Source organism: Delphinus delphis, chromosome 10 (genome assembly GCF_949987515.2).
Source record: "Delphinus delphis chromosome 10, mDelDel1.2, whole genome shotgun sequence".
NCBI classification, from domain to species: domain Eukaryota; kingdom Metazoa; phylum Chordata; class Mammalia; order Artiodactyla; family Delphinidae; genus Delphinus; species Delphinus delphis.
Genome location: NC_082692.2, coordinates 60,913,479 through 60,940,973, shown reverse-complemented (window position 1 = coordinate 60,940,973; position 27,495 = coordinate 60,913,479). Strand labels below are relative to the sequence as shown.

Below are 27,495 nucleotides of genomic sequence, written 5' to 3'. Positions count from 1 at the left end.
TTCTTGGTTCTTTTGAAAAACTAGGTGAGCTGACTACACTGGGCCTGTATTCCTTCCTTGCAGTGATCTGCTAGGTGTCAGTGGTGGCTCACACAGAAGATCTCATATGCAGTGGATGTCATGTGCTGTAGAATTGTACTCATGGTAGAATTAAAAGCCTCAGTCTAAGCCATGCATCTCAGCAGGGTATATATCACCCCCAGCCCCCCAAGGGGGTGAAAATTGGTTATTGGAGGAGGGGGTGAAAAAAACCTCACTGTTTGTATATAAAACACAGATATAAACACAGTACATAAATGGTATATCTGTGATATTAAAATTTCTTGGAGGGGGAGGGAATGATTAGGGGAGAAATGACTAAAAAGTCTCCTTAGGAGGGCAGTAATGGAAAAGAATTGAGAAACCTGCTCTAGGCCGTGAGAGATGCTTCAGGGCAGGGTCTTCCAAGCACCCCTCTAACCTTGCCTCCTGGACCTGGCCTGTGGCACCTGCCAGGCGAGGCAGGGTGAAGGCTGAAGGGGAGCCACCAAGGCCCATGAGCTCAGTATGGCCACTTGCCCGCTCAGAGGGCATTCCCGGCTTCCCATGCAGGCTGGGCCCTGTGCTGGTCTAAGAAGTGGAGAGAGCTGGAGTGGCCCTACCCTGGCGCCCTGACCCCAGTGTAAAATAAACACGCAATGACAAGACAGGTGGTAGTGCCTCCATAAGGGGCAAGAGAACCATGGGGGTCATAGGGAGGGCCCCAACCCAGCCTGGATTCCAGTCAAGGAAAGCCTCCTACAGGAGGGGCCTCCTCGGCTGAGTTTTAAAGACTGGTGGTGGTTAATCAGATGAAGGGACTTGGTTTGGGGGACGCGTACTGGGAAGGGCATTCCAGACGAAGGAACAAGAGGTGTGAAGGCCTGTAGGGAGAAAGCAGGACTCGCCTGGGATCTGGGAGCAGTGGTGCCCAGCAGGGCCTCAGGGAGTGGAATGACAAAGGGCGGGATGTGGGCAGGAGAGGCAGTCTGGATGGAGGCGATACAGGACCAAGCACTTCATCTTTCCCCTTGTTCTTATGCCAGGGCTATGTGCTCAGAGGCTGGGTGGACCTCAGCTCAGACAAACCCCACACTGTGAAGAAATCCATCAAGTACCTCGAGTATGGCATTCAGGACACCAAAGATGTTCTGGGGCTGATGGGAAAGGTAGGAGGGGCAAGAATGTCCCCACCCAGAGACCTCAGTCTCTAGACCCCCCAGCTGGTGGATGAGGAACAAAGGTCTGGAGAGCATCAGGGACTCAGAACAGCCCCGGGCCTGCTCCAGTCCTCCCTGCTACCTGCCCAATCTTGAGTTTCCGTTGCCTGTGTGGGGTCTTCTTGGAGGCTAGGCTTCCTCAGCTCTGGCAGGCTTTGTCTCTTTGCCTTTTGTTTTCACCCACTGCCCCTTTTCTATGCATCTTTCTTTCACACTTTCTCATCTAACCTGTTAAATTCACTTAGTGGCCATAAGAGAAGGGAGGTATGTGTTTTGTATTTTCTGACCTTAATTTAAATTGTTTCCTTTTTCTGATGTGGCCCTCGTTGAATCAATCTATGATGGAAAAACCATCCTCTTATCCTCTTCTGTTTGTATATCCTTTCTTACAAAATGAATAGTTACTCATTAAAAAACCAGAAGTCTAAGAAGGTCAAAAGGTGATTTAAAATGGCATCCTTAGCCCTACCACCCCCGAACAACCCATGTTAACATTTTAGGGCCATGTCCAAGTCTTTCTTCTACGCATTGGTTCGGGGTGTGCCTTCGGTGGTTTTCTGGGGAGCAGAGGCCATGAGGTTATCTCACAGGAGGTTTAGCAGGTTATGCCCTTGGGACCAACACTTGTGGAGAAAGTGAAAGAAGCAGGAGGGAGAACTTGGGCTGTGAAGCAGCTCCAGTGAAGGCCTCAGCCGGCTCTGCTTGGAATTATGGAGCTGGGATGGCCCTTCACTGACTCCCTCACTGACAAGATGCTGACTGTGTGACCTGCCCCTCGCGGAGGTGTGTGACCTACCCCTCGCGGAGGTGTGTGACCTGGTACCAGGCAGCTCCCTGCAGCCACGGGTGATCCCAGGAGGGAGACTCCCCCAAGAGCTGTCAGCGTCCAACTCCCCTTTTCCTGAAGGAGGTCACACACAGCACCCACCATGGGGTGGGAGATAGTGTGGGTAGTTCATATAGTTGTAATCATAGGGCATCTTACCGTTTGGTCTCTTTCTCTTCATGTAAGGTTATATCATAAGCATGTGTCATTCTGAATGTCTGTGTAAAGCCAGGCCCCTGTTGTGTGGGCCTAATGTAATTTGCCGACCCCGCCTCCTATTGTTTGGATATTGAGATTGTTTCTAGTTATACACTTAGAAAGAGTTCTACAGTGAACACGTTTATGCATATATCTTTATTTAGAATAATCCTCCTCTTGTTTTTAATAAGTCTCTTAATGGAGGGTTACTGTAAACTGAAGCCATCCTTTCGGAGTCCAATTTCAAGCCTTTTGGGAGCATTGCCCTCTGCCCCTCAGGCATCTGTGTCATGACTCACCCAGGAGAGCCTGGTGGCTGGCTGCCTGTAGAGGCCATGACCCCAGCCAGGTGTGCCTTGAGAGCGGAAAAAGCACCGCAGGCTTGCCGTGGGGAGGGGAGTGTTACCTGCAAACCCTAACCGACTCTGAGTTGCTGCACTGGCCCAGTGAGCAGTTTTCAGTGGTGAATTTTAGGAAAGTGAATGGGAAATGATGGGCCATATGTGGAATTGGAAAGTGCCCAGCAACTCCAGCTTCTCCGCTGGGGGTGGGGGGTGGGGAGGCGGGGGGGCCCTCCCATGACCTTGCTCTGTCCCAGGCCTGCTCAGGGCTCAGCCGTCTCCTGGAGCCCCTGCCTTGTCTCTCAGGGAACCCAAGATGGCTGTGGACCCTGATTTGTCACTCTGAGTGATGGATCCTGCCCACATGTCAGGCTCTGCTCCTGTCCTGGTGGGGACCCTGACACCCCTCCATCCTTCGTGGGCACCAGTGGGACTCTTTTCTTTGGCTTTCGACAGGCAACGTATTTCATGATGCTGCAGAACTACTCGGGGGCCCTGGAGGTGGTGAACCAGATCACTGTCGCCTGGGGCAGTTTCCTGCCGGCCTTGGTCCTAAAGATGCGGCTGTTCTTGGCTCGGCAGGACTGGGAGCAGACGGTAGAAACGGGACACAGGTGAGGAGTGGGGCCAACCTGCTATTTCCTTCCTTTGCTAGCCAAGGGGGCTAATCGTTCCCATCTTACACAGAGGCGAGATGGGAGCTGCTGTGTACTTGATGGAGTAAGACACAAAAGTCAGTATTGTCAACAGGAGTTATGAATAGTGACATTATGACATTGGGGGTGGGGGAGGAGAGGGAGGATGGACGTGAACTAGACACTTACCTGTCATAGCAGGAAGCCGACAGCAGAGACCTGCAGTGGAGGAATCAAGAAATAGGCCTGTCAAGAGGTCTAAGCATAGTGTTTAGGAGAGAGATGGAGGGAACTACCAAAGGAACCCAAAGCAACAAGAGTTACAGGGTAAAGAGCAGTTGTCTCTGAGGAGTGGTGGGTAGGGGAGAGTAAAGGGAGAAAGGGACTATTGTATTAGTTACTTTTAAAAACTGTGGGTGCGATATGTGTTAATAAAAACTTCAGGGGACAAAGGTCATTGTTGCCTGAGAGAAGACTTTAGTAGCAAGCTGAGTGCATCTGGAAGACAGCCTAGGGTTCCAGAGTTATGCGGTCTGTGGAAGCCAGACGCCAAGTATAGGGTGATCCTGAAGCACTTTCACTGTGAATAGAGATAAAGATGGCTTCAGGGGAGGGATGTTTGATGGAGGGTTTTGTAGAATGGAATTTTCTAGATAACTGAAGCTTATCTCTTTAACCTCTAAACGCTTTAACTATTTTTATCACAGTAATCCTAAAACGTACAGTACCAATTTTCTTCCTAAAAAGAGTTAGTGGACTACGTTTTTTTCTGAGTGACCATGAGTCACCACTACAAGTTTTTACTAAGTTGTGTGTGGGAAAAATAAAACAAAACACAAACATACCTCTTCCTTCCCTGTGGAGGGATGATAACTCCTCTGATGATAGCTGGAATTTGAGTCTCAGAAAGAGGCGCTGGTAGGAAACTGAAAGTGATTCCAGCCTGTGCCAGACCTGGGCAGGTCCTCAGCAGCCCTCTCTCACAGTTGACACCTGGCCGGTGTCCTTGGCAGGAGCTGGGTCAAGAGCTTGCTTTGGAGGCTCTGCCTTGGGCCCACAGGATACCTGGAAACACCTGGCTGAAGGCCTCAACCTTGAGTGTGTGCGGCCTCCCTGCCCAGGCCCTGCCGCATCCACCTGCAGGGAGATGGTGTTTGGTGCCAGTGGGTTGAGTCCAACACCCGACACCTTCCCTCATGGAGGGTTTCCCAGCTCATAGAGTTCCCCCATTGCTCTTTAATTTTTTTTTTTTCCCCGGCCACACCACACGGCATGCAGGATCTTAGTTCCCTAACCAGGGATCAAAACCATGCCCCCTGCAATGGAAGCGTGGCATCCTAACCACTGGACTGCCAGGGAAGCCCCTCCCGCATTGCTTTTTTTTTTTTTTACATCTTTATTGGAGCATAATTGCCTTACAATGGTGTGTTAGTTTCTGCTTTATAACAAAGTGAGTCAGTTATACATATCCCCATTGCTCTTTAAATCTCTGCTCTCTGTAGGTGTGTATCTCTTTTCAGCCCTAAAAATTGTTCATTTTTTCCTTCTCTCTTATTTTTCTCCACTGATACTAAAATAATTTGTCTCTTTCATTTAAAGAACCAGCTTTGAGTTTTGTTGATGCTATTATCTTTGTTTCCTAATTTATTACTTTCTGCTCTTTATTATTTTCTGCCAACTACCTCCTCTGGAGTTACTCTGTTGCTATTGTCTGACTCTTGGGTTGGATGCCTGGCCATTCTCAATCTTCTTTTAGAAGATAAGCATTTAAGTCTATGAATGTCCCTAGAGGTACCATTAAACAGTATCTACACATTTGGATACTTCAGTAGTATTTTCAGTGTCTTTTGGTTCTAAGAATTTTCTAACATTCGTTCTGATTCTTTCTTAGTCCATACATCTTTTAAAAGTTTCTTTTAATTTCCAAATTATGAGGTTCCCAGTGCCTTCAAATTCATCATAAATGCTTAGAAGTCTTTGACTGTTGACTGTGCCTAATCGTGTTGGAATCTTATATGTCATTTAGAGTAACCATCAATTAAGCAGAAGGGCCATTCCCTGATCAGGCTGAAAAATATGAAATTTCCTGTAAAGAAATAGAATATTGGGACTTCCCTGGCGGTCCAGTGTTTAAGACTCCATGCTCCCAGTGCAGGGGTCATGGGTTCGATCCCTGACTGGGGAACTAAGATCCTGCATGCCACTTGGTGTGGCCAAAAAAGAAAAGAAAAGAAACAGAATATAGAAAACTCCACAATATGATCAGGAGCTGCATCTTCCCGAGGACATATGATGGAAACCAAGGTTCCTTTCCATCTTACAGCTCTCTGGCCCCCCCAGACCTTGGCACCATGGTCATACCTGTGCTATTTGGGACATAATGGGCTTCTGTCACAAAGACACCCCCAAATATGTGACTTAAATAACATAAGATGTTATTCCTCTCTCAGGGAAAAGTTTGGGTGGTGGGCCAGGGCTAGGATGACAGCTTAACTCTGTAGGGCCCCAGGCCCCTCCCTTCTCTCTCATTGCTGTCCTGTTCCTAAGATGTTGCTCACGTGGTCCACATTCCAACCGGCAGGAAGGAGGAAAGAGAAGAAATGGAAGGCATGCTGTAGGGGCACCACTGGATATATCCTGGGCACTTCCGCTTGCATCCTATTGGGCAGAAATTAATCACATGGTCACTCCTGAGCTGCAAAGGGGGGCTGGGAAATGTAGTCTTTTCCGGTAGCCGCTGTGCCCCAACAGTTTGGGGGTTCTATTATTAAAAGGAGAAGGGGAGAATGGATGTTAGGAGACAATCAGAAGTTGCCGCCACACCTTCCTAGCCTTGCCTCTGAACATTCTCAATTCACGTGGCTCCTCCTCCTATTTCAGAATCCTAGAAAAAGATGAAAGCAATGTTGATGCCTGCCAAATTCTAGCTGTGCATGAGCTTGCAAGAGAAGGAAACATAACCACAGTAAGTTCTTTCAAGACTCAGAAGTTACGCCTTGAAACCAACACAGCCAAGGAGGGACCCCTCACAGTACCTCCACCCCCAAGGCATTGGAGGGGGCTCCCTGGGTCTCAGCTCCCTGCCCCCTCCTCCATACTCCCTGCCAGGGAGGTCTGCTCTGGTTTGGTCTTTGAGCCACACAGTTCCAAAGGCCAGCAGTGAGGCTAACTCTGGTTCTGCCACATGTTCCCTGTGTGACCCTGGGCAGGTGTCTCCACCTGAATGAGCCCCAGGATGCTCATCTGTAAAATGGAGATAATTCCACCCACTCCGTGAGCTTGTTATAAGGACTAAGATGACAGGTGGGACAACTGGGAACAGTGCCCGGTGTACTACAATAATTTGCTCCATGTTACCTGATAGAAGTCATGGTTGTGGGGGTTTTGTTTGTTTGTTTGTTTGGGGTTTTCTTGTTTGTTTTTTTGCCACACCACAGGACTCGCAGGATCTTAGTTCTGTGACCAGGGATTGAACCCAGGCCCACGGCAATGAAAGTGCTGAGTAGTAACCACTGAACCACCAGGGAATTCCCCACAGTTGTGTTTCATATTTCAGGAAATGCCTTTTTTTAGGGAATGGTTGGCATTGCTCAGGTATTGACAGTACCAGGCAGTACCTGGCCCCAGACCTGCTCCTAAGCCTTGTAGTTTTCCAAAGAAACCCCAAAGAGCCCTCACATCCAATCAGAAGCACCTAGAATTCTTAATGAAAACCTCCATGCCCAGACAGCTTCTTATTTTCAAAAAGAGTTTGTGTATTCAGCTAAAACCCTGCCTTCTGAATAAAGACATTGCCTCTGCAGGGAGTGTGACAAATCAAGAGGCTGTAAGGGGTCATGGTGGGAAGAGGAAGTTTCTGGTTCCATCTGGCCAGCTCTGAAATTACGAATTTTGTGGGGTGAGGTGAGGTGGAGGGCACCGTTCATATTTGGGAGGAACCCTCGAAAAGGGCTCTACCACTGTCTCTGGGTCAGAACAAGAGAACAGGCATGTCCTCCGCTTCCTGAGACCCCAGAGCCCTGGGCAGGCCTTCCTAAGGCCTGGCCTGAAGGTTAGGCCCAAGGGCAATTAGCATTTAATTCTTCTCCTTCGTTCCCACCTCAAACTCTGGGATCTGCCCCTCGCCCCAGCTCAGGCTGCCCAGTTCTTGTCTTGCAGAAAAGATCCACCCTACCCCGGGCTTCTGTTTTGGCACTTCTTTGCAGCTGGGGACTAAAAACTCCCTACTCCCACATAGAGAGTGGGCAGAAGAGTCCACTGGAAAGAACGCAGGCTTTGGAGTCAGTCAGCCACCTCGTTGGCTGGGTAACCTTGAGAAAATGACCTAACCTTTCTGACCCTTCATCTGCTGGACTGAAAAATTCGGGTATCTATAGTTACACTGACTTACAGGGTCGTTGGGAGCATTCACTGGAATGACAGGGAAGCACCAATGTGGTGACTCACATCAAAATGGAGCAGGGGTTTGGGGCCAGGGACCTACCCTGACCATTTGCTCCTGGGCCAGCCCAGGTGGTTTGCTGCCAGCCTGGTGGGCTGTGATGTGGGCACCATGACAGGTGGCTCCTGGCCCTGCCTGGGGGTGTCCCAAAGGGCAGCTGCTCTTCACAGATTCATGAACAAAGCGGCAGTGCCAGCTCTGGGATGAATAATGCTCCTGAAAGCTCCGCCAATGAGGCTCCGAAGTAATACTGAAGCCTGGGCCCGCCCAAGGCCAATTAACTCTGAATCTCTGGGGCTGGCTTGGGGGCCTGGGTGTTTTTAAGATCTCCCAGCTGGTGTTCATGGGCAGCCACAGTTGAGAACCTCTGCCCCACTCCCCTTTTATATACTGCCTTTGACATTGTGTTTTGTTCTTGTAGGCTGCTGAGCGTGTTAGAAATCTGATTAAGGCGCTGGAAACAAGAGAGCCCCAAAATCCAAGCCTCCATCTTAAAAAAATTCTTGTGGTTGGCAGACTGGTAAGAAGGTGTTCCCTGGTTTCTGAACGAGTGCTTCTTGTTATGTTCCCCGGGGGAGACCTGTGCTCCCTGGAAGCTCCCTGAGGACCCTGCACCTCCCCTCTCTGGCTTAAACTTGGCCTCTCAGGCTGGTGGCCCAGACCCCGGGGCCACTGCCTGCCTCCAGCCAATCACTGAATTGTGGGCTCTGTAGCCTGCACCTACATGTCCTTCAAAGATGCTATGAAGATCACGGAGGTGAGGTCTAGAAGTGCTTTCAGAGAGGGAGGCGCCCTGTTTGGGGAAGGAGGGCAGTGGCACAGCTGTGGTACAGCAGAGCAACGCCCAGCTGTAACCTCAGGGTGCTGGAGCACCGGACTCCCATATCCTTTCTGTGGAAGAGACCTGGTGAGGCTGGCCTGCCTAGGCCTCTCTGATGCCAGGCAAGGTGCAAACAGACCAGGCTGCCAAACAATCTGTCTGTGTCAGACCCTTGAGCCCCAGAGCCAGATTTTCTAGAAGGAATTGCCATAAGAACAGGGGCAGCTCTGGGGAGTCGAATGCCACTGGGATACCCTCTTGTCCTCCACAACTATGTCTGATTCTCTCTGCCTCATTCTCCACGTGTGGCAGGGAAAGTGGCTGCTCGCAGCCTTCAGAGCCACTTTCCATCAGTGGGACACAAAGAGTTTCTCTCATGCAACTTCAATTTGTGAAAAACCTCCTGGTGACTCGTTGGACCAATGACTGTGGCCAGACAGGGGCTGGGTCCCTCAGAGGGCCTGCGGCTGGAGGCGGGTTCCACAGATGTGGCCAGCGGGGGGTTCTTTGGGAGGTGGACAGCTACCCGGACCCAGCTGCCTGGACACAGGGTACCTCTTGGGCTCTCCTGAGCACCCCCTAGTCCCACCAGAGTGACACGGCCGTGCTCAGACAGGCTGGCCTGACTAATTTCCCCATTCCCGTGTCTGTGCCTTGCAGTCTGGGAGGCACCAGGCGATTCTGCAGCTGGTGTGTAGCTTCCTCGAGCGAACCTTCATGGCCACATCCTCCTACGCCCCCGTGGCCACAGAGCTGGGCTACCTCTTTATCCTGCAGGACCAAGTGAAGGAGGCATCTCTGTGGTACTCGGAGGCCATGAAATTGGACGAGAGCAGCATGGCTGCCTTGACTGGTCTGTGCAGGCAGGGCAGGGCGAGGGGTGGTAGGGCGGGGGCTGGGAGCCAAGCAGGGTGGCCGCCGTGGGTCCAGAAGAGAGTGGGCTGGGAAGCATTCTCCCCAGGGTGTGTGTGAGTTTGGGGCTGCGTTGTATGATGGGGTGCCTGTCCACGAATCTACAAGTATAGATGTAAGAGGAACAGGAATTCTCGAAAGTGGTCAAAGCCATTCTGATCTACAGCCGACCTCCAATAGCCATACCCAGCCCATTACGCTCAGTCAGCCCTGCCTCCTCTCAGGCCTCACCAGGCCAGTGTGGGAGAAGGTTCTACTGCCAGAGCACCCCTCCCCAAAGCCTCTAGGCTCACCTCTGTAGACCCTCCCTCTTCAGGCCCCTGAGCTGAAAGGCCACCAGAGTGAGCAGTTTTGAGAGTTTTACTTCCCTGTCTGTCCCAGTGCTTCCCTCCGGCTTTATCTAAATGTCAAATGAATTTTCCAGAGCCCGATTTTCATTTTTATACAAAGCCCTCAAATCGGTGTCTCTGGTGAATCCTGAAGCAGCAGTGTTTGATCTTAGTGGGGACAGCCTCATGACCAATGCTCCAGGCAGGCTGGCTTCTTGCCCTGGCTCTGAGGAGTTGTGGGCAAGTCACTTCTGTCTACACTCCAGGCTCCTCATCTGTGCGGCACAATCAAAACAGCAATCCAAGTGACTGGTCTTGATTTCTGGTTCAATACGTCAGGCTGACTCATCCGTCATCGCCTCTTCCTCCCTCCCCAAATCCCACAAAAGTCATGGGCGACCTTTTAAAAAGATAATGAGTCCCTGTAGCAGCCCCAGAAACAGGGAAAGGTGCCTTAGGTGGACCAGGAACTTTGAAGGACTTCTCATTTTTAGAAGATATAAAGCAGATTGCATCCAACAAATGGAAACTCCAAGCAGGTCTAGAAACCCATAAGCCAACATGGGTTGGGGCAGCTAAAGAAATGAGTAGATCAGCTTTCCCCAAAGGGCTCCAGGAAAAAGAAAATTTTAAAAACATAAGCTCAGGGTCCCCAGAGGCTGGGAGCAAAACATGCCATAGGGTAGTCATTGAGATAACAGGAGGGTTATTGAGAGCCAGAGAATGGGATCAGGGAGGGTCTACCAGGTGGTGAGGTAGGAGGGAGCAAAACAGAGCCCCGCCCCCATGACGTCCCACCACCATCAGGGACATGAAGGACCAAAAGACTTGGATGCCCGGCACATAGGCAAATCCCCCAAAATGTGCCTCCACCAGGCTGAGTCCTTCCCCACTTCCTCATTCAAGGGAGATCCCCAGCCAATCAGCCAAAAGGGAAGTCCATACACTCCAGCCCAGGCCGAGCCCACTCTTGTGTGTCCTGGATTCATCCATCTTATCTGGCCCGTCTGGGAAAATCAGTGACCTTAACAATTTGGGAAATCTGCCCCAGATGCTAATACTCATCACTCTTGTCCATTTATAAATCTACTAGCAGTTTGAAAAAGGGACCAAGTGGAACGTGCAAAGCAGTGCCCATCTGAGGAGCAAAGTTAAGGCCAGATACAGAAAAGACTTTTTCCCCCAAACACTTCCCATATTGGCTGGCTCTAGAGGGTATTATGTCAGTAAGTAAAGAACGTGCTACTAGGAAAAAATACAGAGAACAAAAAAGAGTTGCTGAAAATTTAAAATATGATTATTGCAAAGTAAAAAATTCCATAGATGAGCCAAATAGTGGGATGGATATAATTGAAAACCAAGTTGGTGATTAGGAAGACAGAAATAATTGCACCAAAATGGCCAAGGACTATCTTGTAAAAGAAGAACAGTAGGAAGAGAAGGGATTTGTCCTCCCAATATCAAAACATGTCTCAAAACAAGAGTAGTTAAGTCTGGACTTCCTTGGTGGTGCAGTGGTTAAGAATCCGCCTGCCAATGCAGGTGACACGGGTTTGAGCCCTGGTCCAGGAAGATCCCTCATGCCGCAGAGCAACAAAGCCCAAGCGCCACAACTACTGAGCCTACACTCTAGAGTCTGCGAGCCATAACTACTAAGCCCATGCGCCACAGCTACTGAAACCCGTGCGCTCTAGGGCCCAAGTGCCGCAACTGCTGAGCCCGCATGCTGTAACTACTGAAGCCTGTGCACCTAGAGCCCGTGCTCCACAACAAGAGAAGCCACCACAATGAGAAGCCCGTGCACTGCAACAAAGAGTAGCCCCTGCTCACCGCAATTAGAGAAAGCCCACGCACAGCAACGAAGACCCAACGTAACAATAAATAAATATTAAATGCTTTAAAAAAAATAAGTAGTGGAAGACCCAACGTAGCAATAAATAAATATTAAATGCTTTTTTTAAAAAAAGTAGTTAAGTCAGTTTGAGGCCAACACTGGAATAAACAGATAAATGGGATAGAAACAGGTCTTAGGATACAAATGACATTTCAAACCCATAGAGTTTCAATAACTTGTGATTGGACACCTGACTCTCCATTATGAAAAAAATAAAGGTAAATACCCATCTCACACTATCCTCAAAAATAAATTCCAGATGAGTTAGGTATTTAAACATAAAAATTAAATTGGACTTGGGTTTCCTGGGGGATGCTAAGCCTAACCACAAACTCAGAAACTGTAAAGGAAAATGACCAATATGACTACATAAAAACTTAAAACTAATGGATGGCAAAAGGCACAATAAAATAGTTAAAAGGTAAAAGGCAAACTAATGGAAAATGTAACAAAGACTATATATAAAGAGAATATAAATATATAAAGAGAAAATATATATATATAGAGAGAGAGAGAGAGAGAGAGAGGGAGAAGTCCATCCAAAGAAAAACAGGCAAAAGCTATCAGGAGGAAATTCACAGTAGAAAAGACCATTAAATATATAAAAAGATGTTCATTCTCCCTAAAAAAAATTTTTATATGTGAATTAAAATGAGTTACTGTTCACTCTTTAACCTGGTAAAGAGTGAAGCATGTTTGTGAGGTTGTGAGGAAAGAAAGAACACTTTCAAATTCTTGGCAGGAATGTTAATTCAGATATCCTTGGAGGACAAGTTGGCCTTATCTATCAATGTCTTAGATATGCGTGCCCTTTGACCCATCAGCTCTACTTCAGGAATTAGAACACACACAAATGTAGACCATGGCACTGTAATATTTAAACACTGAAAACAAACTAAATGTGAAATGAGGAGTCCTTCAGTAGGGCAGTAGTTAAATAAACGGTTACATCCACAGTGGAATATTATGTCATGATTAAAGGGAATGGGGTAGATTTGTATGAACTGATGGGAAAACATGGTATACGCTAATAACATATAAATGCTTCAAAAGATGTTTGGAGGCGTATACCCCAAACTGTTCATGTTGGTTCTTTCTAGAGAGAGACACAGCCAGAACATGAGCTAGGGATGTTTTCCTTGCCTTATGATATGAATTCTTTACCATGAGTATGTGCCACTCTAAGTTTGTGAAGATGTCGGAAAGGGCCCCTGCCATCCACTCTCCCGTCCCTGCCTCTGGACTGCTGGACTGCTGGCTCTGCTGCAGAGCTGGCTGCTCATCCTGGTTTTGCCCCATCCCAGGGGTCATCTGGTGCCAGATCTTAGACGGCCACCTGGAAGAGGCTGAGCATCAGCTGGAATTCCTGAAGGAGGTGCAGCAGTCCTTTGGGAAGTCCGAGGTCAGAGCTCTCTGGGCGCTGGGGTTGCTCCAGGATCGTGCCCCCGCCCCGCCTTCCTCCCACCCCCAGTTTCCAGTAAAGCACCCAAGACAGCCCAGGCTTCTGGCAACTCTGCGCAGAGGGTGTTGCTTCCAAGACCTGGGCCTGCCTCCCACAGGTGCTGGTTTTCCTCCAAGCCCTCCTGGCTTCCAAGAAGCACAAGGGAGAGCAGGAGGCCGCGGCACTGCTGAAGGAAGCGGCTGAGCTGCACTTCTCCAGCACGCAGGCCCTCCCCCTGAGCACCGAGTACTTTGAAAGGCTTGACCCCCTCTTCCTGGTCTGCATCGCCAAGGAGTACTTGGTCTTCTGCCCCAAGCAGGTTAGAGGAGAGTGCATCTTCATGGCGGCAGGGTGGGAGCGGGGTTGGTCCTGAGGACAGGTCTGGACGGAGGCAGGACCTACCTGGCAAGTCACCAGGGTGCTTGAGCCTCTGGCAGTTGGGGAGCCCAGCGCTTTTCACACTTGCACATGCAGCGCACCAGTCAGCCAGGGAGTGGGGCACAAGCCCTGCATCTCCCAGGGGATGCCGATGCTTGCTGGTCCAGGTACCGCACTTGGAGGAGCAGGGCACTGGCCCCTGTGTCTGCATTTATCCTAGGGAAGAACTGGGCTCCCTTTTTGCCAGACGTCTTCTAAGAAGTATGTTGGTCTTTTCTTGTTTGTCTGGCTTTCCCAGACAGTCAAGATTCCTTGTGGGCAAGGATCATATCTCATACGCCTTAATATCCCCCCAGTGCCTTGTAATGTCATTCCACAAATATTTATTGAAGGCACTACCATGTGCCAGATGCCGTGCTAGGTAGGGGGGATGCAACAGTGAACAAAAAAAAGTCCCCATTCTCGGGAGCTGATGCTCTTGCACTAGGTGGTACGGAGTGGATGGTATATACATGTGGAAAAAAGTAAAACACTGCGAGAGTGTTTTCTGAGCACTCCCGGAGTCTCCGTTGGAATAGGGCAAACCGCACAGCCAGACCCCCGTGTTCCTACAGCCCCGGTCGCCAGGCCAGATTATGTCTCCTCTTCTTAAACAAGTCTCTGTGATCTTGCATCCTGTAGTCAAGGCAGCACCAGCCCTGATCGACCCGCTGTATTTGATGGCCCAGGTCAAGTATCTCTCAGGTGAGCCTGTGGGTCCTCATGGCTGGCGGGGCCCCTGGGTGAGTGTCCGCAGGCTCCCTGCCTGGGGTAGTCCACACACACATACCCTCAGGAGGCGGGCCCACTCCTTCCAGCCTCTAACCCCCAGACACCTTCCTGACTCCTCACCAGCAGGGGTCTCTCCAACCCGCCCTTTTGCTGATAGCTTACTTCAGCAGTCCCCAACCCTTTTGGCACCAGGGACCAGTTTCGTGGAAGACAATTTTTCTTCCACGAAGAAGCGGGGTGTGTGGGGGGGTGATGGTTCAGGCGGTAACGTGAGCGATGGGGAGCGGCAGAGGATGCTTTGCTCGCTGGCCCGCCGCTCACCTCCTGCTGTGCGGCCTGGCTCCTAACAGGCCACGTCCGTGGCCCAGGGGTTGGGGACCCCTGGTTTACTTGATCTGTGCCAGGTAATAGTCACTGAACTTGATTACGTGCTGGTACTGCTCTGATCCTGGGGGACAGCAGTACTCAAAACAGGCAAAAATTCCACCATGGAGTTTGTGTTCTAGTGAGGGGACTTGGACAGTAAATGCAGTATTATTGTTAGGGCACGATTGTGCAATGGAGAAAATGAAAGCCGGGGAGGGCGTGCGGGGGTGCCAGGGTTGCAGTTTTTAAAAGGTGGTCAGGAAGGCCTTGTGAGGAGGGGAGACCCTGTACCATTAGACTTTCAGAGCCTCCAGCAGCCAGAACAGTCCCCGTCCATCCTGTCCCATCTCAAGGCCGAGATTCTGGAGGGAGAGGGAAAGGCGGAGAACCCTCCGTGGGGGCCTGTTGTCCTCTCCGAAGTCCTTGCTCCCTTCAGCCTTTCACCCCCGTCTGCCAAAGCCTCCAGAATGCCATGGCGTGCCTGTGTCCTCTGGCTCTGCATTGTGTGGCTTACACTCTGTCCAGAGCTCCCCGGTCTTCATCCTCGGCCCTCCTAGTGTTCATCCGGCTGCCAGGTTTGCCCACTTCTTGAAGGTCTCCTGGGTACAAGGGGAGGGCAGAAACCACCCCCATCCCAACACACACACAGTGGTGCTGACAGCTGCCAGCACCTTTAGGGACAAAGCAAGGTCTCCAGCTGCTTAGGTTGTCATGGTGACATCTTCACATTTCTGCAGCACAAGGGAAGGAGCAGGGAGTTTGGGACCCAGAAGCAGGTGTTCCCCACCAGCTGGTGATGGACCCCAAGCAGGAGCTGTTGAGGGACCTGGCTGCAGAGGGAGGAGGGCTCTCCCACCAGCTCGCTGTACTCCATTCCTGGGCTGCCACTGCCACCTGCTTAGGGCCAGCCTGGCTGCAGGGAGGCCTCTTAGCCTCAACGTGCCAAGGCATTCAGAGCTCAGCCTCAGGAGCCGATAGGCCTGGATTTAAATACTGACTTTGTCCCTTCCAAGCTGAGTGACTTATATCACTGAAGTTTCAGTCCTGCATCATAATACCAACCTTGTGGGGCTGGGCAGACATTAAACCAGCCTTTCTAAAGTGCTCTGCCTATGTTGGTGCAGAGCAGGTGCTTCTTAAGTTGTGGCTATTATGGTTGCTGTTATTATTAGATTTTGTTCTGCTCTTAGGTGTGGGAATCGAGAGTTCAGTGTTCCCCTGAGCTTCCAGAGGGAGCAGTGAAGTAACTTAGCCATCTCCCTGAGGGTACAGAGAGAAGGGAGGTGTCACACCAAGGTTTGAATTTCCTGGCTTTTGTCTGGGTCAAGGCAAAAACTGTAGTTCTAATTTTAGGAAGAAACCTCTGAGACAAGCAGAACAGAACTGGGTAAAATGCCCTATTGGGTGTTTCTGGGTAACAGGACGTGTAAAATTCCTTCTGCCTTTACATAGTGGGTCCTGAGAGTCCCAAGGATCCCTGGATGTAGAGATTTGTTTATTATTTCTAGGAGAGTTAGAGTATGCCCAGAGCACCCTGCAGCGTTGCCTGGAGCTGGACCCCACCTCCGTGGACGCCTACCTCCTCATGTCTCAGATCTACCTGGCTCAGGGCAACTTTGCCATGTGCTCCCACTGCCTGGAGCTGGGTGTCAGCTACAACTTCCAGGTGGGGGTCCCTTATGCCCTGTCACCTGCTCGACATCCCACAGCCCAGCTCGCATCAGCCCCCACTTGGTTCAGGAGAGTAGCCTCAGGAGCTGCCTGCATCCCTCAGCCCCTTCTGCTGGCCCAAAGGCAGGAGCAGGCTCAGTGGGCTCCTGTGGCCTTCTCCCCTCTGGAAGCTGGAGCCCCACACTTTGCTTATGCTCCTCTAGGTCCGAGACCACCCCCTCTACCACTTCATCAAGGCCAGGGCCCTCAACAAGTCTGGAGACTACCCAGAAGCCATAAAGGCACTGAAGATGATCATAAAATTACCAATTCTGAAGATGGAAGAAAGCAAGAAGTTCCATGGGCCCTCTGTGCGGCCCAGCGAGCGGGTATCCATCTTACTGGAATTGGCAGATGCCCTCCGGATGAATGGGGAGCTGGTAAGAAATGTGCTGCTCTCTCCCCTGGGGCGTGGTTCTGGGGCGTGCTGGAGGTCCAGGGTAGGCCTGGGAACAAGGCTTTTTGATTCTGGCTGATGTCTCCTGGTGCTTTATTTGAGGCTTTATTCATTTGGGAGCATCCCTCTCCCTTACCTAAAAGGCTTCAGTGGCTCCCATTGCCCTCAAGATAAACTCCAAACCCTACTGAGTCCTGCATGATCTGTCCCCTGCCTACGTCACTGTCCCTATAAGGATCTGGGAGGTGGAGCACACAGGCCCACCAGGGCCACCACAGGTAGTCGTGCAGGTTGGGCAATGCACAGCTCCAGTAAATGCCAGTTACATCCCCTTGAAGTTTTGCAGTGTACAACCTGCTCAACTGTATGAGGCAGCCCTGGGACCTTGGAAGGCCTGGCTGGGCAAAGGCAGGAAGCACCAAAATGGGCAAAGAGAGTAACTTTGTTAGAATAATCAAGGGTACATATACAATGAAGATATAATTCGAATAGACCTTTATGTGCCCAATACCATAACGTTAAAATATCTTTGACTGAAAGCAGGAAGGTACAAGGAGAGGCGTCCATAGGTCTCCCATAGGAAGGAATCACCAACAGACTTTGAGGTGCTCGGGAACAAGTTCTTACAGTCAGGGGTTTCGTGCCCCTCAGCTGGCCCTGCCCTCCAGGAACAGTGGCCCTGGATGCCGAGGGGCTCTCTCTCCTTCCTGCTGCTCTGAGGTGGAGGTGGGCCATCCTCTCCTTGGCTTCCAGGAGTGGTGGGTGACAGCAAATGGAGGGTCTGTTGGGTTCCCATGTCTTAGCATGAGGCCACGAAGGTCATGCAGGACACCATCAACGAGTTCAGTGGCACGCCGGAGGAGATCCGCATCACCATTGCCAACGTGGATTTGGCCCTGAGCAAGGGGAACGTAGACCTGGCACTGAGCATTCTGAGGAACATCACACCCAAGCAGCCCTGCTACATGGAGGCCAAGGAGAAGATGGCCAGCATCTACCTGCAGACCTGCAAGGACGTCCACCTCTACATCGGGTGCTACCGGTGAGCCCTGGGCAGTGCACTGACAGCCCCAGCCCCAGTGGCATCTCAGGGAGTGTTTTCTCCAGATTGTCTTCTTCACCCTGGGTCTTCAGAACGTGTCCTCAGAGTGTGTTTGATGAAAGTAGGGAATTTCCCATGGGTTAGGTCAGTCAGACCAGCTTGTGGCTGACTTGTGAGGATACAGGGGTGAATCTGCCCTGAGCCCTGCTTGCCCCCCGTTATGGGTCACATCCTGGTGGGAATCATTTTTCTGCCCCAGCCCCTGGCTCTGCCTGTCCTTGAGGAAATGTTCAGTGACTTAGATGTACCAACGTGAGTGAAGGAGGATGGAGAGCAGGGATTGGAAGCCCCAAGTTACTGTCTCTACGATTTGACATTGGGACTTCAAGGGTACTGCCCTGGTCCCCTTCCTCAGGCAAAACTCTATCTAGGCAATTCAGGAGGAAGGGGAGGTGATGCCAAGAGCAGTGGGAAACCAATAAGCAGTAGGGTGACATAGTCACACTGGAGGTTTAGAAAGAGCAGGCTGCCTCATGAAGAGGGGTCTGGGGGTTTGGGAGTGGAGGCCAGAGGAGTGGGTGGAAGTGCCGGCTGTGGTCCAGATGACAGTTGAGGAGAGGCTGAACTAAGGGAGCTAGCACCATGCCTCATCTGAGCCAATAAATATTGAGTGATGAATGAATGAGTAAATGAAAGAATGTCAGCCAGAATGAGTGGGAAAGAAGAGGAGATGGATTCAGGAATAGGAAGGATGCACAGGGCTGAGCTAAGGTTTTGGTTACTTTTGCAGGGAGCTCTGTGAACATCTGCCTGGCCCTCACACCAGCCTGCTACTGGGTGATGCTTTCATGAACATTCAGGAGGTGAGTGAAGGTCTCATGACCTCACCAAGTGCTCCCCCCCCCAAAAAAAAACTTACTTCTCCAGTGAGAGGGAAGAGAGAGACTGCGGACCCTTTCCCCACCAGCCCGAGAAGGCCCTCGAGGTCTACGACGAGGCCTACAGAAAGAACCCACACGACGCATCCCTGATCAGCAGGATTGGGCAAGCTTACGTGAAGACCCACCAGTACACCAAGGTCAGGCTGGGCTGGGGTGGGAAGGGGTGGGGAGGGCCAGCCCAGCAGGGAAGATGGAGGAGGGTGCATGGGTGGGAGGCTGGGTGGGAGGGGAGAGCCCGGTGAATGGGGTGCCAAGGGGAGGACTCAGCAACTCCCCACCACCCCCCACCACCTGCCGAGGCTAAGGCTCGGGCCCTGAGCCAGGAGGGAGGCCTTTGCACCTGAGGCTTCTGTGATCTGGAGGGGCACACAGGCTGCGGCGGGGAGTGGGGCGGTGTGCACACGGTGTGAGGTGCTCGCGAGTAAAACCAGACTTGATGCCAATATTTCCTGTGTGCACTAAGGCGATTAATTATTATGAGGCTGCCCAGAAGATTAGCGGACAGGACTTTCTGTGCCACGATCTGGCTGAACTGCTCCTGAAGTTAAAGAAGTTCAACAAAGCAGAAAAAGTTTTGAAGCAGGCACTGGATCATGACTTTGGTGAGTCAGCATCCTCACTCCCCTAACCTTCGAGCAGACAGACTGCCCCCGGCCCGCACCCTCTTCTCCTGCAGAATGGGGCAGGGGACGGGCACTGGTTGGGGCTCTGAACCCAGCCTCCATCCTCCCCCATGCCCCGCTTCCCAGGGGCCAGAAAACACTACTTTGAGTTTCCATTTTGCAGTCAAAGACATCCCATCCTTGATGAATGATGTCAAGTGCTTGCTTTTGCTGGCAAAGGTTTACAAGAGCCATAAGAAAGAAGATGTGATGGACACCTTGAACAAGGTAATTGACAAGTAGACTCAAGCTCTTTATCTGCCATTTCCTGATGGGAGCTGAAGATAGGATAGGACTGCAGGTCTGGAAGGCTCCAGGCCTGGTCCTCAAAAGAGGATCTAGGTTACACCTCCGACCTCCACCTTGCATTTATCCCCCCAGCCTTGCTCTCTTATTGATTGTGCACGGAAGTGCTCTAAGCCCGCCTGGGCTGGGCTGGAGAATGCAGGGCATAAGACAGTGCCTTTGTCCTCAAGGATGCTTGTGGTGATAATAATAGATAATGCCAGCAGGCTCCCATGCATTGAATGCTCTGTGCTGAGTTCTGTACTAGGCTTTTTGCTTTCTTATTTAATTCTCACAGTAGCCCTTTGAGCTAAGCACTGTGACATTCCTATTTAACAGATAAGACTCAAAGAGGTTAAGAAATGTACCCAAAGTCATACTGCTAGTAAGTGGTAGAGCTGAGATTTGAACCAGGTTTGGCTTGTCCCAGCCCAAAGTCTCCTGCTGGGAGACTCCTGGCCATTCTTCCCACTCCTTCACTCTTTCTACCCGAGGGTATGGCCTGGCACTTGCCCCTGGGGTGTATTCTGTGGTTGTAGAACATCTCGGACTGCTTGAGGTGACTTATCCCCTTGTTCCCCTCTGGATTTCCATTCCTCAGTCTGGCCCTTAGGGAACCCGGGGCTGATCTGTGCCCACTTCCCGAAACTTAACCCTGGCATCCTCATTTCCTCTTGCCCCAATGCTCTCTGGTTAACTCACTTGATCACTGTATGTCATGGACATTTGTGGGGGCCGCCTCAAGTTCCCAGCAGGGCAGTATTCAGAACAAATGCACCCATCAAAACACAGCCTGCGTTGAATACCTATGGTGTGCTTGTCCTAGCCTGTAGGACAGCTGAAGCAAATTAGACACAGTGAGTACCAAGGTGTGATGCAAACAGGTAAACAAGTCAAGTACAATACAGTGTTTTGTTTGAGTGCCTTTGCTTCTGCTCCTGCCCCAGAGGCAGTGCCAGTTCACCTCCTGGGTACTCAGCCAGTGGCCCTGCCTGTCCAGAGCGACCCAGATTTGCTCAAGGGCACTTGAGATGCCCTTGCTAAGACAGCTGGCCCTGAGTTGAGAGCTTGGGGATTTGCTGTGAATTGGCCTGAGATCTGGCACATCAGGCTCTGGGTTTCTGATGCAGAGTTTACTGCTTTCCCAAGGCCATGGACCTCCAGTCTCGGATCCTGAAGCGTGTTCCCCTGGAGCAACCAGAAATGATCCCCTCCCAGAAGCAACTGGCAGCCTCCATCTGCATCCACTTTGGGGAGTACTACCTGGCAGAGAAGGAGTATGCCAAGGCAGTGCAGTCTTACAAAGATGCCCTCTCCTACTCACCCATTGACGATAAGGTGGGGATTGAAATAAGGTGGGTCCTCAAGAGCGAGACCCTCTTCCTTCTCTTGGGCCGCGAAGCCTCGCAGAGCTCCCTGACTAGGGACGGAGGCCAGTTCCTTCTCTGTGCCTCCCTGCAAGGGGCACAGACCCCTGGTGCCGGGGGGGCCTGCTCCAGCTGACCTCAGGGTCCTCACCCACCACAGCCCTCGGAGCAAGACTGGAAGCCTCGCTTTGTTTTGTTTGTTTGTTTGTTTGTTAATATTTATTTATTTTATTTGGCTGCACCAGGTCTTAGTTGCCACATGCGGGTTCTTAGTTGCGGCATGCATGCGGGATCTAGTTCCCTGACCAGGGATCGAACCCGGGCTCCCTGCTTTGGGAGCACGGAGCCTTAACCACTGGACCACCAAGGAAGTCCCCTGGAAGCCTCGCTTTGGACAGCCACTTGTGGAGGGTGGAGCAGGGAAGGTGTTGCTGAAAGGTGCTGCAAGTCTGCCCTTTTCAGGTCCCCCTTGCAGATGGAGAGACAATGAGAGTGTGGCTACTGGGGGCTCTTTGGGCATGAAGCCCAGGCTAAGCTTCCAAGGAGGTTTAAAGTCTTGTGAGAGGTGTGGCTTCAGATAGGGAATGGTGGCTGGAGTTCACAGGCGGAGGGTAGATGAAGAGCCTAGTGACAGACCCATTCATTTATTTAATATGCTCTCATTTAACAGATTCCCAATATGTGCAAGCCAGGTACTGAGCTAGGCCCTGGAGATGCAGTGGGGCAAGACACGGTCTCTGCCCATAGACTGCCTTCAGGCATGGGGTACAGACAAGTACACATGCAGTTCTCATACCATGTGATACCCGCATGGGGCTCAGTACTCCGCGGGAGCTCAGAAGAGGGGTACCTGTCCAGGTGTCTGGGGCACAGAGGGCTTCCCAGAGGAGATGAAGTTGGAGCTGAAGCCGAAGGATGAGTATGAGTAAACCAGGCCCCAACTCTCAGCGGTTAGTTAGTAAAAGGCACGGTGTGACTAGAGTATTGGGTGGGAGAAGGGGAAAGCCAGAGACACCATCCCAGGGGATCAGAGACATATTTTGAAGGAAGAGCTGATAGAACTTGGGTGTGAGAGAACGAGGCATCGGTCCCTGAGCTTTCCCATGATGTGCATTGGTTAGTTATTGTATCTGGTCTTGTCCAGGTGGTGCCAGAACTGGCACGGCTCTACCTGCTGCAGGGCCACCTGGACTTGTGCGAGCAGCACTGCGCCATCCTCCTGCAGACTGAGAAGAACCATGAGACAGCCTCCGTGGTAAGAGACTCCGGGCCCTCTTCCCTGCCTTCCCCAGGGTCCCTGCGACCGCATGCGGGCTGCTTCCTAACCCCGTAACCCCAGGTGCCCGGCTGACCCGGCCCTGAGGGGCTGTCGGGCAGCAGGACTCAGCACTGGACCCGCTGCCCTTTGGATGGGAGGGGCGGGCTGGCAGCAGGGGGCAGCAGCGACCTCCCGGGCCAATCTGAGGGGAGGTGGTGAGGCTGATTCACTCCGGGGGAAACCACACCCAACTGTTGAAGGCAGGGGTGGGACAGGTTCCTGGGGCTTCGGGAAGTGTGTGGGAAGAGCCATCCCCAGTCCAGCCGCTCTCCACCCTGTCACCCAGACCACCTTCAGGACCGCCCCAGCAGAGGTGGGGAGCCCCCATTCCACCTCGCTGCCTGGAGCTGGTAGTTCTCAGATGGGGGTGGAGGGCCTAGCTCCTCGCATGTCTACCTCCAGCCTTTCCTTCCTACTTCCATCCTTGCCCCCCGCTCCCCCACCCCAGGCTGCCCCGCCTTCTCGGCTTCTCCCGTGGCAGCTTCTCCCAGAGCCCAGAGAGGCTACCTCGGAAATCCTCTCCTACCTTCCCTCCTTACCCACCCCGTTCCCACGACAGCCTCCCCGCCATGCCCATGCAAGCTGCTGTCCCAGCATCGCGTGTTTTCTGATAGATGATGGCTGACCTGATGTTTAGAAAACAGAAATACGAAGCTGCCATCAACCTCTACCACCAAGTCCTGGAGAAAGCGCCAGGTAACTGCCTGCATCGAGCCTACCCACTGAGACTGCCTGTGTCGGTTCCCACCAAGCGAGGGCTGCTCTCCCCCCAGAAGGGTGGGCCCTCTCCCCTCCTTCCTGACTGGGCAGAGGAAGCCCCCTCCTCTCTGATTGTTCCCAGAGAGGCAGGAAACTGATAAAGGCCCAGTGGAACGTGCTGGCCCTTCCCGAGTCCAAGGGGCCAGTTCCTGGTCTCAGGCAGGGCAGTGCTTGGCACTGGACCCAAGACAGCCTGTCTATCCCCAAATCACAGACACTGGGGCTCAACATAAGTCCCCTTTTGAGGTCACAGCCACCTAGAGGTAGCTAGAAATTCTCCCCTGACGTGTAGCTCCATTCCCACTCACTGCAACATAAAACCACTGCTTCTTGCTGGGGAAGGGGCCAGACACGAGGCTCAGGGTGGAGCCCCAGCCAGGCCCACACCAGAGTCACCCAGCAATCACAGCTATTAGGAGTTCGGGTCCTGGAGCCAGACTGTCTAGGTCTGAATCCTGGTCCTCTGTTTACCAGCTTTGTAACCTTTGGCAGATTACTTAACTTCTTTGTGTCTCAGTCTCCTCATCTGTAAATGGGAACAATAAGAGTACCTACTTTATTGCGTCTCAGTGGAGACACTGGAGCCACTGGGTTGCCCCTGCTCAGCCCAGACGGGTAGTGTTTCCTGGTCCTCCCTGCCTCTCCCTGCCTGATTCAGCTATTGGTTATCACAGCCTGAAGGTTTCTGCTCTCTTGTTTTAGACAATTTTCCTGTGTTGAACAAACTAATCGATCTGCTACGAAGAAGTGGCAAACTTGAGGACGCCCCTGCCTTCTTTGAATTGGCCAAGAAGGTGTCCAGCCGGGTGCCTTTAGAACCAGGGTTCAACTACTGCAGAGGCATCTACTGCTGGTGGGTTGGGGTGGGTGTGTTGGCAGTTATGTGCAGGAGGTTGTCCCTAACGGACATGCTGGCGTTTGCTAGGGAAGCAGAAATTCAGCTTCCAGATCAGGAAGCAGGGAGACCAGCGATCCTGCCCCTGCATTGTGCAGATTCACAGAGTGACCCCTGTGTGTCCCTGTACTCCTCGGGCCTCAGTTTCCCTGTCTGATTCTTGGTGTTTCTCTCCTCCACTATAGGCACATAGGGCAACCCAACGAAGCCCTGAAGTTCCTAAACAAAGCGCGCAAGGACAGCACTTGGGGCCAGAGCGCCATCTACTACATGGTGCAAATCTGTCTGAACCCAGACAATGAGATCGTGGGTGGAGAGGCTTTCGAGAACCTGGTGACTGAGAGCAAGTGAGGGCCCGGCTGGCCGGCAAGGGCAGGGGTGGGACCTGGGGGAAGGCAGAGAGAGCCCGCGGCCTCTGGGTCAAGGCCAGGTGAGGGCCAGGCTGTCAGGCCAGTGCCCTCTGCCCTCTGGCTTGGCATCCGATGCCCACGGCTCCACTGACAGGAAGGAGTTGGAGCAGCACGGCGTGCGCACTGCTGAGAAGCTGCTGCGGGAGTTCTACCCACACTCGGCCTGGGGCCAGACCCAGCTGCGGCTGCTGCAGAGCCTGTGCCTGCTGGCCACCAGGGAGAAGGCTAACGTGGAGGCGGCGCTGGGCACCTTCACTGAGATGGCCCAGGCCGAGGTGCACCAGCTGCCCACTGGGTGGACAGGCGGTGGGGGGATGCCAAGGGCGGGGCGAGGCAACACCTGCTTCCCACCCTCACAGAAGGACAGCATTCCCGCCCTGCTGGCCATGGCACAGGCCTACTCGCTGCTGAAGCAGGTCCCCAAAGCACGCACGCAGCTGAAGCGTCTGGCCAAGGCCCCATGGACGCTGGCCGAGGCCGAGGACCTGGAGAAGAGCTGGCTCCTGCTGGCCGACATCTACTGCCAGGGCGGCAAGTTCGACCTGGCCTCGGAGCTGCTGCGGCGCTGCATGCAGTACAACAAGGCAAGGCGCGCATGGCTGTCGGGGCGGGGTCGGGGGAGGGGCACATGGGCTTTGGGGGCAGAGATGCGGGGGTAGGAAGGAGATGAGAAGAGGCGGGACAAGAGGGTTCCTGTGGACCACAGAGCAGGATGGGAACACGGAGCAAGGCAAGAGGAGGCGCACAGTGTCTGGGAGGGGGGAACGTGGAATGGGGAGGAGAGATGGGAAGGGTTCATGAGGTCGAGGGGCAGCGTGCAGGGAGGGTTTGGTGGGGCCGGGAGGGGCATTTGCAGGTCAGGGCAGGAGGGCTGCGGAGGAAGGCGTCCTGTCAGAGTGGGCACAGCTGAGAAGAGGGTACACAGTTCACCCCTCGCCAAGGTGGGCGGTGCTGCTGGAGTCCCTGAGTGGTTTGGGTGAATGCACCCACCGCCCATCCCTTGCCCCAACCGGGATGGGATGTGGCTTTCCCTTCAGTCCTGCTGCAAGGCCTACGAGTACATGGGCTTCATCATGGAGAGAGAACAGTCGTACAAGGACGCAGCCACCAACTATGAGCTGGCCTGGAAGTACAGCCATCATGCCAACCCTGCCACCGGTAAGGCAGCCAGGCAGGCGTGCGTGGGTGCTGGGCCGGAGGACCAACAAACTCACCCTGCAACACAAGGCCTATGTTCTGGCTGTTGTGGGAATCGGAGGGGTTCTCAGGTCGTCGGACTGCCACCCATTGTCTGCATTCTCCCTGCTCCTGGATAGGCTTCAAACTCGCTTTCAACTACTTGAAGGACAAGAGATTCGTGGAGGCCATCGAAGTCTGCCACGATGTAAGCCCCCGACAGTGGTGGGGGGCTTGCTGCAGTGGCGGGGAGCCCTGCCTGGTGCTTCACACCCTTTCTCTCTCGGTCCCAGGTCCTCAAGGAGCACCCCAACTACCCCAGAATCAGAGAAGAAATTTTGCAAAAGGCCCAAGGGTCTCTGAGGCCCTAGCTGTGGTCAGTGGGAGCCAGGGTGGGTGGAAACTATCAACCTACAGAAGTTTCATGGAGGGGGTGGGAAGTGGGTCAGTGGAGAAGAGAGTCAGAAAATGACATATTCTTCCCATTTCTATATTGTGTGTGGCTTATTTGAATCATGCCTAATCTGGTCTAAGGGACGTCCCAAAGCTTTATGTTTTTAAGGCACAAGAAGCAATTTTGCTCTGGGGAAGAAAGTTATCAACCAGCTTAGCTTCCACTGAGCTCACTGGGCAACTTCTAATGGGCTCCGCTTTTATCCCAGACTGTCAGAGGCCAAAGGGGAGCAAAGAGGTGGTTTAAAAAATACCCTACAGCTATTTTAATACTTTTATGTTTGCCCGTACAAGCCTCTCTTCTCCTGTCTGGTCCCCAGAATCCTGGATTAGAGAAGCAACTGCTCCTCTCTGCCAAGCTGCCCGCTGCGTCCTCCCTGGCAGGGGCCCAAACAGGCCCACTCTGTCCATGCATTCTGCCTCCCCCTCCCCAAGTCTTCAGCCGGCGTCTGCTGGTCGTTACCAGTTTGGGACAAACCCTGATTACTCTTGCCTCTGGCAGGAAAATACATCCCAAGTAAAACTAGCTCCTACTTCATCTTTAGTAAAAGACAGTGACCAACTAATTCATCCTCGAGGAACCCTTTTAACACCTCAGGGGACAAAAGCAGGGGTCCCTGTGTAGATGAATAGTGTTAATTGTAACTGGCAAGAGGGTGACAGAGGTCACCTTTGGTGTGCTCCCAATACCTCTCTTCCTGTTTTGCAGGATGGCAGTAATGGGCCAGTCTGACCTCAGGGGAAGGAACTCTGAACCGGGAGTCAGGAGGCCTAGAATCTCCCTGTGTGACCTTCCCCTCTGGGTATGTGTCCCCATCTGTGGCAGGAAATTAGACTAGATCTCTGTGTTCCCAAATCATGGTACAAATCCCTGCTAATGATACACAGCAAACATTTGAAAGTTTAATAACTATGTGTTTAAGTATCATCCTTATAGAAAAAATAGTACAACAAACTCATGAATTTGCGGGTGCTGTTACGTAGAATGGTTCTAACTTTTAAGCATATTGATATAATTGATATAAAGTAAAATACTTAGTATGAGTAGAATGCAGATATGGCAAAGTTTTCAAGATAAGTTGTCCAGTGACTAAGGTTTGGGAATAGTGAACGGGTAAAGGTCCCTTCTAGAACAGCCTAAGTCATCCCTGATGGCTGCGAGCCTTGTCTTTATAACATATTGCTGATCTTGTGCATGGCCTTTTGGTATGAGTCAGTGATCTGGAATGTTTTCCCCAGGTTACCACCATCCTTCCTATGGGAAGCCAGCTGCCTTTATTATGATCTGCTTTACAACCTAGTTTCTTGGGGTGGATTATGTTGAGAAAAAAACCCAAGTGACCCTGGGGCCCTAGATGGTGAGTGGGTAGGCTCAGTCCAGCCATGGGCTGTGGCCACGGGATAGGAGCCTGCAGGGGCTTCCAGCCAGAGTATTGGAGCTGTCGGGGGCTGCCACCCAGACCCCCAGGCTGGCCAGAGCACAGCCCCAG

General features: G+C 52.2%; 1 protein-coding gene across 1 annotated transcript in view; it reads left to right on the top strand.

Annotated features, from left to right (window-relative positions):
* The window catches only part of TTC21A (tetratricopeptide repeat domain 21A), a 30,432-nt gene extending 3,548 nt beyond the window's left edge, over window positions 1–26,884 (top strand). Inside the window, exons 5-30 of the mRNA XM_060021401.1 lie at window positions 1,065–1,187; window positions 3,060–3,217; window positions 6,119–6,203; window positions 8,101–8,199; window positions 9,160–9,352; window positions 12,939–13,036; window positions 13,194–13,394; window positions 14,068–14,197; window positions 16,099–16,256; window positions 16,465–16,680; window positions 17,501–17,739; window positions 18,530–18,602; window positions 18,707–18,817; window positions 19,144–19,282; window positions 19,467–19,570; window positions 20,777–20,965; window positions 22,139–22,249; window positions 22,927–23,008; window positions 23,774–23,924; window positions 24,152–24,313; window positions 24,471–24,651; window positions 24,736–24,960; window positions 25,414–25,534; window positions 25,693–25,760; window positions 25,846–25,944; window positions 26,715–26,884. Of these exons, the coding sequence (XP_059877384.1) occupies window positions 1,065–1,187; window positions 3,060–3,217; window positions 6,119–6,203; window positions 8,101–8,199; window positions 9,160–9,352; window positions 12,939–13,036; window positions 13,194–13,394; window positions 14,068–14,197; window positions 16,099–16,256; window positions 16,465–16,680; window positions 17,501–17,739; window positions 18,530–18,602; window positions 18,707–18,817; window positions 19,144–19,282; window positions 19,467–19,570; window positions 20,777–20,965; window positions 22,139–22,249; window positions 22,927–23,008; window positions 23,774–23,924; window positions 24,152–24,313; window positions 24,471–24,651; window positions 24,736–24,960; window positions 25,414–25,534; window positions 25,693–25,760; window positions 25,846–25,923 (3,495 nt within the window). The 3' untranslated portion in view covers window positions 25,924–25,944; window positions 26,715–26,884. The remainder of the gene's footprint in view (window positions 1–1,064; window positions 1,188–3,059; window positions 3,218–6,118; window positions 6,204–8,100; window positions 8,200–9,159; window positions 9,353–12,938; window positions 13,037–13,193; window positions 13,395–14,067; window positions 14,198–16,098; window positions 16,257–16,464; window positions 16,681–17,500; window positions 17,740–18,529; window positions 18,603–18,706; window positions 18,818–19,143; window positions 19,283–19,466; window positions 19,571–20,776; window positions 20,966–22,138; window positions 22,250–22,926; window positions 23,009–23,773; window positions 23,925–24,151; window positions 24,314–24,470; window positions 24,652–24,735; window positions 24,961–25,413; window positions 25,535–25,692; window positions 25,761–25,845; window positions 25,945–26,714) is intronic.
* The last annotated feature ends 611 nt before the right edge of the window (window positions 26,885–27,495 follow it).